General features: G+C 43.8%; 1 protein-coding gene across 5 annotated transcripts in view; it reads right to left on the bottom strand.

Moving 5' to 3' along the window:
* BBS2 (Bardet-Biedl syndrome 2) overlaps nt 1–13,004 on the bottom strand; it is a 33,505-nt gene that overhangs the window by 1,091 nt on the left and 19,410 nt on the right. For 4 of the 5 annotated variants that reach the window (XM_073307469.1, XM_073307470.1, XM_073307471.1 and 1 more), the window contains 8 exons: nt 11,485–11,624; nt 10,500–10,647; nt 9,627–9,798; nt 7,501–7,630; nt 5,952–6,083; nt 4,946–5,083; nt 4,337–4,449; nt 2,530–2,678 (listed from right to left, as the gene is read on the bottom strand). In XM_073307469.1, the coding sequence (XP_073163570.1) occupies nt 2,530–2,678; nt 4,337–4,449; nt 4,946–5,083; nt 5,952–6,083; nt 7,501–7,630; nt 9,627–9,798; nt 10,500–10,647; nt 11,485–11,624 (1,122 nt within the window). Of the gene's footprint in view, nt 1–2,529; nt 2,679–4,336; nt 4,450–4,945; nt 5,084–5,951; nt 6,084–7,500; nt 7,631–9,626; nt 9,799–10,499; nt 10,648–11,484; nt 11,625–13,004 lie in introns of those variants that run through there. The other variant, XM_073307473.1, reaches the window with a different exon arrangement.

Here is a 13,004-nt window from a genome sequence, read left to right as displayed (position 1 = left end):
TGAAGAATTCAAATGTAACTTTTAATGTTACACTGTAAAAATTGTTTTAATAAAAGCAGTAAGTCTTACACTATTCAAAATGCTGATAACTGCTTTGAATTGTTGCCCCAAAGTCACGCTGAGCACCCATAACTCCCTGACTTTCCTAAGAATCTAGGGTGCCCAGCAACTCTCAATCAATTCATTAGCAAGTAATTAGTGTGATGGAAATACCAAGGGACTGCACTTGGTGCTTCTTCCAGCCAAGTAACTAGAAAAAAACAAATTAGGTTTGACATTGAATTTCTGTCCTCAGCCCAGCAATTTCCTACCTACCTCCGTGTTTTCAGAACCTTTCCTATCGAATTTGAGTTCATGCATGTCAGTAGTGATAGGGCTGATGACTTACCAAGTGGGACAAAACTTAAAAAAAACTTACGGTAGGGTTTAGAAAGAGAATTTGGACTGACTTTCAGACTGTATTTATGCTTTAGCTCCCATAGGTTTCCTGTACGTAGCCATACTTTGAAGTTTCCAGTTTCATACATTGAAATGTTCATGGGCAACAGAAAGAGAGGTCCTAATTTGCAAGCTGCTCTGCACAGGCTGACCCCAATGCCACACAGTGCTCTGCCCATGCTATGGAACTAGCAGGATCTGGGCCAAAGTCTACCTACATTTGAACAGGTTTCAGAGTAACAGCCGTGTTAGTCTGTATTCGCAAAAAGAAAAGGAGTACTTGTGGCACCTTAGAGACGAACCAATTTATTTGAGCATAAGCTTTCGTGAGCTACAGCTCACTTCATCGGATGCATACTGTGGAAAGTGTAGAAGATCTTTTTATACAAACAAAGCATGAAAAAATACCTCTCTCCACCCCACTCTCCTGCTGGTAATAGCTTATCTAAAGTGACCACTCTCCTTACAATGTGTATGATAATCAAGGTGGGCCATTTGCAGCACAAATCCAGGGTTTAACAAGAATGTCTGGGGGGGGGGGGGGGGGAGGAAAAAACAAGGGGAAATAGGTTACCTTGCATAATGACCCAGCCACTCCCAGTCTCTATTCAAGTCTAAGTTAATTGTATCCAATTTGCAAATGAATTCCAATTCAACAGTTTCTCGCTGGAGTCTGCATTTGAAGTTTTTTTGTTGTAATATCGCAACTTTCATGTCTGTAATCGCGTGACCAGAGAGATTGAAGTGTTCTCTGACTGGTTTATGAATAATTCTTGACATCTGATTTGTGTCCATTTATTCTTTTACGTAGAGACTGTCCAGTTTGACCAATGTACATGGCAGAGAGGCATTGCTGGCACATGATGGCATATATCACACTGGTAGATGTGCAAGTGAACAAGCCTCTGATAGTGTGGCTGATGTTATTAGGCCCTGTGATGGTGTCCCCTGAATAGATATGTGGTACAGTTGGCAACGGGCTTTGTTGCAAGGATAAGTTCCTGGGTTAGTGGTTCTGTTGTATGGTATGTGGTTGTTGGTGAGTATTTGCTTCAGGTTGGGGGGCTGTCTGTAGGCAAGGACTGGCCTGTCTCCCAAGATTTGTGAGAGCGTTGGGTCATCCTTCAGGATAGGTTGTAGGTCCTTAATAATGCGTTGGAGGGGTTTTAGTTGGGGGCTGAAGGTGACGGCTAGTGGCGTTCTGTTATTTTCTTTGTTAGGCCTGTCCTGTAGTAGGTGACTTCTGGGAACTCTTCTGGCTCTATCAATCTGTTTCTTCACTTCCGCAAGTGGGTATTGTAGTTATAAGAATGCTTGATAGAGATCTTGTAGGTGTTTGTCTCTGTCTGAGGGGTTGGAGCAAATGCGGTTGTATCGCAGAGCTTGGCTATAGACGATGGATCATGTGGTGTGGTCAGGGTGAAAGCTGGAGGCATGTAGGTAGGAATAGCGGACAGTAGGTTTCTGGTATAGGGTGGTGTTTATGTGACCATAGTTTATTAGCACTGTAGTGTCCAAGAGAAAACCTGGATTTGTGCTGGAAATGGCCCAACTTGATTATCATACACATTGTAAGGAGAGTGATCACTTTAGATAAGCTATTACCAGCAGGAGAGTGGGGTGGGGGGAGGTATTTTTTCATGCTTTGTGTGTATAAAAAGATCTTCTACACTTTCCACAGTATGCATCCAATGAAGTGAGCTGTAGCTCACGAAAGCTTATGCTCAAATAAATTGGTTAGTCTCTAAGGTGCCACAAGTACTCCTTTTCTTTTTACATTTGAACAGCATTTCCTGGGACCCTTGAGATTAGGGTATGTATCTTATACCTTGTAGAGATGATTTGTATTTGTCTTTTAGAAGTGAGAGTAACACTACAGTTTAAACAAATACGGAGAGATTTCATATTCCTCTGTAGCTGAAAATTGAAGCAAGATTCCCACTACTAAGTCCTGGACCGTACAGCAAAATTTATCTGGCCTTCAAGACAAGCTCTAACAATCCTGCATTTGCTCTTTGATGTGCCATTCTCTTCCCTGGCTTGGTGAGCCAAAAATGGAATCCCCAAAGTAGAACCCTGCCCTGGACTTACCACGCAACTGCCCCGCTCTCTGGATAGCTTGATTTACAGATTTGAGATTGTTTAACAGCTCGGTGTGGTTGGTGCAGCGAATTTTATACTCATTAAGTAAATCTCTGTTAAGATCATAGAGTTCCATGTACCGTTTCTTCATATTTCTCCTGTGAAAATGAACAATAGAGACAAGGGAGATCAAGGGACAAGGAAACCAGGCGACAATTCATGTTTTGTTAATGTAAAAAAGCAACAATGTTTCGTTACTATGGTTACTGTCACTACCTGCTGTTCTCAAGTTGTCTGAAGCTAGAAGGCTGAACGCATAAGAGATAGATGGGTATCCAATATAACTACACAGCTAGTCATATGTGTTATTCCTCATTACTTACACCAGAAAAACAAAGTAACAATATATTTACTCCATTCTCTCACTCTTTTTTACATGCCTCCCCCAATAGCATTTTGCTCCTCGATACTGGATATACTGGACTTGGAAAAGGTTCAGAAAAGGGCAACAAAAATGATTAGGGGTATGGAATGGCTGCTGTGTGAGGAGAGATTAATAAAACTGGGACTTTTCAGCTTGGAAAAGAGACGACAAAGGGGGGATATGATAGAGGTCTATAAAATCATGACTGGTGTGGAGGAAGTAAATAAGGAAATGTTATTTACTCCTCATAACACAAGAACTATGGGCCACCAAATGAAATTAAGAGGCAGCAGATTTAAAACAAACAAAAGGAAGTATTTTTTCACACAACGCACAGTCAACTTGTGGAACTCCTTGCCAGAGGATGTTGTGAAGGCCAAGACTATAACAGGATTCGAAAAAGAACTAGATAAATTCATGGAGGATAGGTCCATCAATGGCTATTAGCCAGGATGGGCAGGGACGGTGTCCCTAGCCTCTGGTTTGCCAGAAGCTGGGAATGAGCGACAGGGCATGGACCACTTGATGATGACCTGTTCTGTTCATTCCCTCTGGGGCACCTAGCACTGGCCACTGTTGGAAGACAGGATACTGGGCTAGATGGGACCTTTGGTCTGACCCAGTATGGCCATTCACATCTATGTTCTTAGTGATTGGAAGCTCTGGGAAAAGGAGTTAGTTTCCCCAGAAGAATTAGTCTTGCTGATCATTAGTTGCATTAGATCCCTCGACTTCTTGCAATAGACAGCTGTGATATGGACATTAGCCCTTAGCTTCAGGAGGACAGAGCTGTTCAGAGCAAAAGATTAATGCCCTGAAAACACAGGGAACAAACTCTTCCTCAGCCTCCTGCTCAGAGTCCTTCCCCACCCCAGCCCAAAGAGGATGAGTCCTGCCCTGCCCAGCTATTGCTCCCTTCCTCTTCACACAAGGAACTCCCTCTGGCCTAGCTGAGAGCTTGACAACACTACCTCACAGCTGATTCACATTGCCCGCCCCGTGCTGAGTCTGCCTGAGTCATCGGCCTGCTAGTTCTCAGCCTAAAGAACAGATCAGGAACACAATGATCATGTGTAAATAATGCGCACCTAGATTTAATGCAGCCTAGATCCATGCAGCTGTTTCTATCTAAAGGTGTTCTTCTCTACCAAAAAGCTATGACTGGCCACCAGAGCCAGAGAATTATACAGAATTGTAGAATATCAGGGTTGAAAGGGACCTCAGGAGATCATCTAGTCCAACCCCCTGCTCAAAGCAGGACCAATTCCCAATTTTTGCCCCAGATTTCTAAATGGCCCCCTCAAAGATTGAACTCATAACCCTGGGTTTAGCAGGCCAATGCTCAAACCACTGAGCTATCCCTCCCCCTCCTGAAATGCATTGGCGGCTCACATGTCTCCCATGAGGCGTGAATCTTCTGCTCGAACCAACATACTACGGATAAGGTTGGAGTGGTCCGCCATGTCAGCAGTGAGTTTCTGATGGACTGTATGATATTCATCCACCTATCAAGAGTAAAGACACCCAAGCACTTTGTGAAGTCCAAGCAAATCTGAGAGTCTAGCTTTGAAAGGTAGAGACTGCACCAATTTAATAGGGAACAGTTTCCTATCCCCCCGCCTGGATCCTTGCCCAGGAAGAGGAAGGCTAGATGAGACTTTCAGGGCCTATTGACCTCCCTGATTCACTCAGGGCCTGATCCAAACCATCAGCTTCAATGGACTTTGAATCTCCTGACCAGAGTTTACAGAATGAGGGAATTGTCTTAATCATCAACAGCCAGGAGGGGACCTGACCCTGTTTTGGATAACAAGAAATTTTGGAAGAGAGGGGCTGTCACCCTCTCCTTAATTCAGAGCACAGTAAGCCATGGTTGCAGGTTTAAATGGCAGAAAGCCACAGAAAGTTTAGACATAGAAAGAGAGAAAAAGTCATCAAATCCTGAAGCCACCATCCATCACCAAATCAACCACCATTTAGACACGCTTGGTGCCTACTCACCTTAACTAGCACTTTCAGCAACTCCTCAAAGTACACAGGGAAATCTGCTTCCACCTGCAAGTCTTCAATTGCCAAGAAGGAGGCCATTGACTGGATAATGTCACCGGCTAGATCTATATCATCCGTGCTGATAGAAATCTAACAGGTATGAAAACCATAAGTTTCAGATTTCCCCTCGCTTCAAAATTCTCCCTCCACAGCCATTAAATAGGACCCCTTTTGCAGCATATTCAACGTAATGCTCAAAACAGTTAATACTGCAAGATTTCCATTGGAAAGCCTATTAATCGGATACTACATTTTGCTAGAATTAAGCACTGTGGGCTAGATCTGAAGTATATGGGAATCTTTCCACTGACTTCAGGGGACTCTGAATCAGGACCTAAGGGAGAAATGCATCAGTATGCAGAGGGCCAGCACAAGGATCATGCACTAGTTACATCCCATCTAAGCCCTCAAAATAGGGCTTAAGTGGTGGAGAGGCTCTGTGCTGCCTCTCTGCACCGGCTTGAATTTCACCATATAAGAATATGTTGCTTCAAAAAATTGAAAGACCGCCATGCTGTATTGTCCATATCACTGGCTGAGCTTGAAATTTTACTCCTAGATAGGAAAGTGGGCACAAACTACCATTGAAGGAGAATTAAATATGCCATTGTGGACAATATCCTGCTTAAAACACTAGCATTTCATCTGCCTCTGCAGTCACATAAAACCATGAGACACTTTGATGCTATGATAATCAGAGGATCAGAGAATCACAGGACTGGAAGGGACCTCAAGAGGTCATCTAGTCTGGTCTCCTGCACTCCTGGACTAAATATAAAAACTCTTAACTGGACAGAAATAGCGAAAAGCGAGTGACCAGGAAATATTAATGGCTTGGTCCCTCCTCCGCTTTGTACCTTGGCTCCCTGTTCACTTTCCCATGTAGGCATTTCCTCTCAGTTCCACTGCTCTTTAATAAGATTAGACCTAAATATAGTGGGGTAAGAGTAAAAATTACCTCCCCACTGGGTTGAATTTTTATGCACAGCTGTCCTGCATCACGCAGGGAAGTGAAACAGACTTGAAAAGGTGCGCTTTGGAACTCTGCATCCTCTGGTAACAGAAAGCTCTGGTTCAACCACATGACAACCTAGAAAAATAAATTCGTAACATTACCCTTCCCACGGAGAAACTGTCTGGAATATATTTGCTCTAGTGGACATTATGGGATACACTAGACAAGAGCTGCAAAGCACCCAGCTCAGTGCCTCTTGTGATCATATGCACAGTCCTACTCTGGGTCGTGAAATAAAGTGTCTCTATTAGAAAACGGAACTCAAATGGAAGTTTATTAGGATCACAGCACCCCCACTGGACAGATCAGGATGACTCATGATTAATTTTGCTCTCTCCCACCTAGTGGAATGGGGACAATTTTCTATGTTATAAGTGGGCTGTTCAAAGCATGATTTTGTATAATATTATGAATAAGAGAATCAAGTAAGTAAGAAAGTCACGTAAGCCCTTCGGGGCAGGGACCATCTTTTTGTTCTGTGTCTGCACAGCACCCAGCACATTGGGTCCATGACCAGGTTCCTAGGCGCTACACTAATACAAATAATACATAAGAAGAAATTGACAGAGGAAGGACTGTTCAATGGCTAAGACAGTAGCTAAGACTTGGAAGGCCAGGGTTCAAATCCCTGCTCTGTCACATACTCCCTGTGTGACCTTACGCAAGCCACTTGGCCTCTCTGTGTTTCAGGTCCCCATCTGTACAATGGGGATAAAAGCACTGCCCTGCTTCACAGGAGTGATGTGAGAATAAGTACATTACAGATCGTGAGACACTCACATAACGGAACCCATACAAGTACCTAAGATAGATGGAGCTCAGAGGGGCAAGGCCAAAAAGTTTTCCTTAGAGAAGAGTATTACATCTGATCAATCTGCCATCAACCACCCGAGTTAGAAGTATTTTTGTCCCAGGAATTTCTATGCAATGAAAGTTACGTATGCGCCAGAGAGCCTCACTAAGCCACTCCCAAGAACTGGCCAATTCTCAGTTCAGGCTATAGCGAGTTGCCATCCCACCATATTTCCGAGATACGCTATAGAACATTTACTGATCCATTATGAATTTGAGCTGAATTAAACTCATGAAGATGAATTACCTAGATACTTAATTGCACTTTTCCCCGTTTGCTAATTTACAAAATTCAGTCATTCACGCCAGGGCCCTTCCATGAGTGTAAGCTGGGCAAGTTCTACTAGATAAAGTATAATGAAGGGATGAGTAACTACTAGAACTTCTGGTCTTAAGCAGCTATTTCCTGCAGATGCATAGAAACTCTAGGAATGTTTCTGCTATCCCAGCATTTTTAAAAAAAGAAGCATGAACTCAAGCGGTAAGCTGTTAAACACAGACTCTTATTGACAGTAGTGGAGTAGATTACAGTATTTCCCTTTGCTCTAGGGATTCCCAAGTTAACTGCAAACTCTCCACCTGATACAAAAGCAGCAACGGTGTTCAGAACCAGAAAATAAGATGCAGAGCATAAACTCACCCTTTGCACCCTCTCACTGATTGTAAAGTTAACAAAGCTTAGAGGTTCAGGGGCCGAGTCAGGGCTGCTCAAAGCATACATTGAAAATCGGGGTAGCTGTCTTGTCAGTTCAAAGACATGGAACTGTGTGCTGGAAGGAATCCAAAGGAAAAAGAGAGAGAAATTTACCAACAGACCAGTGATTTGTCTATTGCACCCTTCCATTAACAAATTCAGGATGATTCACTTTTACATCACAGACTGTCACCACAATCCCAGCAATGAACAGAACACTCATTAGGACTATACACAGAAGATATAAAACTGGAGACTTTTTATTAACAACTACAATTAAGACTTATTAAAAGTAACATTAAAGATGAATGGAACCCCTACATTCAGTTCTCTGCATTGCTCCTGCAGTGGACTGATGGCCCCTGAAACAGTAAAGGAAGCTCTGGTCCAGCCATGCCTTACACTTTTGGTAGAGATACCACTAGCTGGAGCAGGGGAAACAGAACCCTGAACCATGGTCTTGGCAGGCAAATGAAAAGAGAAAATGATTCTCAAATGTTACTTCAGATGCATTTTATTTATATGGTGATTTGTACAAATTCTGCCCTCAAACATGGATCGAGGACTTGTGCTGAAGTCAAAGGGAGTTGAGGACAGTCAGCATCTGACAGAGTACAGCCCATATGCAATCACAGAAGTTAGGGGAGGAAGGGACCTTGATAGGTCAAGTCCAGCCCCCTCTGCTAAGGCAGGACCAAGTAAAACTAGACCATCCCTGACAGGTGTTTGTCCAACCTGCTCTTAAAAACCTCCAATGACGAGGATTCCACAACCTCCCTTGGAAGCCTATCTCAGCATTTAACTACCCTTAGAATTAGATGGTTTTTCCTAATATCTAACCCTTGATGCAAATTAAGCCCACTGCTTCTTCTCCTAACTTCACCATCCTAGATCACCATCCTCTTTATAACATCCCTTAACATTATCCCCCGATGCTGTTATCAGATCCCTCTTTAGTCTTCTTTTCTCAGGTCTAAACATGCCCCGGGCTTTTTTTTTAACTTTTCCTCATAGGTCAGGTTCTCTAAATCTTTCATCATTTTCACTGCTCTCCTCTGGACTCTTGCCAATTTATCCACATCTTTCCTAAAGTGTGGGCACCCAGAATTGAACACAGTACCCAGCGCCAAGTAAAGTGGGACAGTTACATCCTGTACCTTACATATGACACTCCTGTTAACACAACCCAGAATGATATTAACATTTTTCGCAACTGCATCACATTGACTCATATTCATTTTGTGATCCACTGTAGTCCCCAGATCCTTTTCAGCAGTTCTACCACCCAGCCAGTTACTCCTAATTCTGTAGATGTGCATTTGATTTTTCCTTCCTAAGTGAAGCAGTTTGCACTTGTCTTTATTATTGAATTTCATCTTGTTGATTTAAAACAATTCTCCAATTTGTCAAGGTTGTTTTGAATTCTAAGCCTGTCCTCCAAAAGTGCTTGCAACCCCTCCCAGCCTGGTGTCATCAGCAAATTTTATAAGCATACTCTGCCATTATCCAGGTCATTCATAAAAATATTGAATAGTATCAGAGCTAAGACTTACCCCTGCGGGGCCCCACTAGATACGCCCTCCAAGTTTCACAGTGAACCATTGATAATTACGCTGGAGAACGGTCTTTGAAACAGTTGTGAACCCACTTTATAATAATTTCATCTAGACCACATTTCCCTAATTTGCTAATATTTCCCATATTCCACCCAAGCCTGGTCCCACAGCTGTCAATGGTGAACCTCCCATTGACTCTCAAGGAAACAAGATCAGGCCCTGAATGATTCCAGCATGTAGGGCCTCCGTTTTCAAACCTGCTGAGCAATCGCAGCTCCAAGCCAATGGGAGCTGCAGGTGTTTCGCACCTCTGGAAATCGAGCATCTCAAAGCATGTCAATGTTCTTTTAAATAGGAGTCAGGATGCACAGGAACTAGGAAGAAATTCCCAACTCTACTTGTCACAGACCTTCTACAACACAAGGGCACAGAAAGCTACATCACTGCTACGTTTCACATCAAACGCTGCTCTCGTCAGAAATGGGGCTTGACACTCTACTATCCCGCAAACCTTACCTGCTTCTGTAACCCACAAAGGCTTTGATATGTAAATCCACTGGGACATCTTTGGGAGGAGTAAGGGGAACCTGAATGCGACCAGAGAGGTTCTGGAGACTGGGATGAACCACATGGCTCTCGCCTTCAAATATCCCTTCAGCAAAGATCAGCACGGCTCGGATAATTGTGTCTTAGGAAAGGGGAGAAAGTGGTTTATTAATTAATAGTTCTCCACTGGCGAGGGGGGAGGGATAGCTCAGTGGTTTGAGCATTGGCCTCCTAAACCCAGGGTTGTGAGTTCAATCCTTGAGGGGGCCACTTAGGGATCTGGGGCAAAAATTGGGGAATGGTCCTGCTTCAAGCAGGGGGTTGGACTAGATGACCTCCCGAGGTCCCTTCCAACCCTAACCTTCTATGAAATAAGTAACTCTGCATCACTTTCAAAATTAAGTAGGGGAGGGTTTTCTGGGAGAAGATATTGGATTACAGACATTTAGCCTCCATGCCAAGACCCAGATCCGGCAGCTGCATGCTCAGTCTCAGGTTGGCACACACTGCATGGTTCTCTAGCCACTCCTACCAGTGGCATGAGGAAGGCAACAGGGATCAGCAAGACCAATTTACTTCACTTCACGTATCAATTGCATGGAAGAAGGAACAAGCAGTAAGGAGCTAACAAGACTTTTGTATACCATGGGGTCACAGAAGAACCTATTCAGATTGATGGAACATTGGTTGATTCAAAACTCTGTGAAAGGAAGGCATCCAGACAGAAGAAATGGAGGATGACAGACCAACTAGGGGACAGGCAAACCACTGGCTAAATGCACCAAAACATTTGCATGTGAGATTACAGGAAACCACCATCATCAGCTGCAAATTAGTTCTCACCATTAGATGTGGAAATACACAACTCGACGTGGGCAGCCTGACTGTCAGAGCCCAGGTTCACTGAGAGGGCTGTCTGCAGCTGGGTGTTAGCTGGAATCACTCCCCTCTGCCCATCAGCTTCGTTCACCTGAGCGCTCAGTTCAGCCTGCTGCAAAACACACACTTCCAGCTCAGCACCACAAGAGCAAGGTTTTCATTAAAGCAGTTCTGAAGATACATCCAAGAGCCCTCCACCATGGGAAGGGATCTATTACAGCAGCCTTCATATATTTTAAACATCTGTGAAGAATGTTTTGATTAGGCTTTTCCTCAAACTCTCTTGGCTGACTCTGACTGATACAATGCCTCGTGGACAACTGCGCTTCTCTTTAGAAAAGCATGAGAGGGGTTGCTTGGGACAACCCTGAACTTTAAGCACATCCTTAAGTCCCATGGGACATCAGCACATACTTCATCAGCACATACTTAAGTGCATTGCTGAATCCAGGCCTTAACCATTACACCTACAGCATGGATCTACTCTTCCTTCTGCCTGTTCTCAAAGCTCAACATAACTCTGTCCTTTGCTACGTAGCCCCCATTTGTCATGGTTGCCCTGATCCCCTGAACTCTGCCCATGTTCCCAACCACAGCCATTTGTCAGATTCCCACCCAATCACCTCCGTGCCCTCTTCTCACCCATGCATCACCAAAAATGAAGGTTCTGCAGTCAGAACTTAAGTTAATCATTCAAGTACACGAGCCAGAATAGAATCCAGCCCCCCCTCCATTAGCTCTGCAGAGCCAATGCATTCAGTAGACTGAAAAAGTAGGGAAAGCGTTAGGTATTAAAGTAAGAAGAGCTGGCGCTGAATACACACAAGGAGCAGGCCTCTTGCATAAGATGTCTCTATTTTACATTGTCACTGCACTCTCGTTCTTCTATCAGCCTGTGGGTCTGGGGGAGAGACCAGAATCGGGCCCTGCATCTTGTTTTGAGAAGTACCTTTGAGTTTTCCTCATAGTTTCGTAATTCCAGCAGCAGATTTTGTTTCTTTTGACTAAGCTCCCGAATCAGATCCTGTTCCACACTGGTATCCATCAAGTTTCCTTTCATCTCCTGGCTTCCTGGCAGGTAGCCACGTACTGCACAAAAGCAAAGCCCAGAGCATTTCAAGCATGTCTTTAGCAGCAATCGCTAGACTTCTGCTTCTGTGGCATGAATCACTAACAGATTGACTGTAGAAATAATATCAGGTCAGCCCCTCAGATGGCATAAATGGGTGTAGCTCCACTGAAGTAAATGGAGTTATGCTGATTTACACCACCTGAGGACATGACCCACTATACTTACCATGACAACATGGCTGGACATTTAAAGGAACGCTGATGACTTCTAGTGCATTTGGAGACTTCCATGAAAGTGTCTCCTGCCTCCCTAAAGCTGACCCTCACTGATCAGAATGAGTGACAGAACAATGTAGATCTCTCTTTTTGAACTCTTTTAGTTTATTTTATAGTTAGTTTAGTTTAGGTGAGTCTTACATTACATTACATCCTGACCAAGCTTTTGTCTGGGAATTTTACAGGGGCCAAGTGTTCTTCTTATTGTCTTGGTATGAATGCGACTCACCATTTCCATCTATTTTAGCTAGCCAACCCTCCTAACCTATCTCTTATTTTTTGTTCAGGGAGACTTAGCTTCAGGCCTAAGATTTGTTTCATAATGGTCAGGATGAACAGAGGGTTGGGTCCAGCTGGGTAGGATCCAAGGAGAGTCCCTGCACCCAAGAATCTGGGTGGGGATACTGAGGCAGGAGAGTTCAAGTCGAAAGCTAGGTACCACAGAACTGCTTGCAAAGGCCTTTCATTTTACAACAGGTCTGTTCCCTGTAATTTCTGTTAGTTCTGTTTGTAAGAGAAGATGAAATCTATGGAGGAAAAACCAACGCTCCTTCTGAATGTTTGGCCTGACTGTACAGCGCCAAGAAAAAGGTATGGGGAAGCTGAAAATCTCTATGTGGTTCTGAGTTTAAAGGCACACCACCCCAATGGAGAGAGAGAAACACACACACACACACTTATTTCCTTTGTGGTCAACAATTTAATTCAAATGAAGGAGGGAGGGAGAGAGGGAACACTGAAAGACAGAAGAACAATGGCCATGATCGTGCAACTGGCTCAGCATGTCTGGATCTTGTGCCCATGCAGAGCCTCAATGACTTGCATGAAACCCTGTGAAGGTGTAAGTTTCTGCGCATATGCACCTGATTGCAGGATTATCATCATTTAGTATCTGTAATACAGTAGTGCCAAGAGGCGCCAATGAAAATAAAGGATCCTACATTGCCATGTTCTGCGTATATATATACACATGCAGCAAAAAACAGCAGCCCATGTCTCAAAGAGCAGGATCAAGGCCACTGATGTTAACATATAGGGCTTATTTAAGATGAGTTGCCTTATTAATATGGCCCTATTCATTGGTTCTTTACTCCCCTGCAATAAAGGGCTTACAGGCCCAAA

Source organism: Lepidochelys kempii, chromosome 12 (genome assembly GCF_965140265.1).
Source record: "Lepidochelys kempii isolate rLepKem1 chromosome 12, rLepKem1.hap2, whole genome shotgun sequence".
Lineage (NCBI taxonomy): Eukaryota > Metazoa > Chordata > Testudines > Cheloniidae > Lepidochelys > Lepidochelys kempii.
This window is presented reverse-complemented; position numbering and strand designations above follow the sequence as displayed.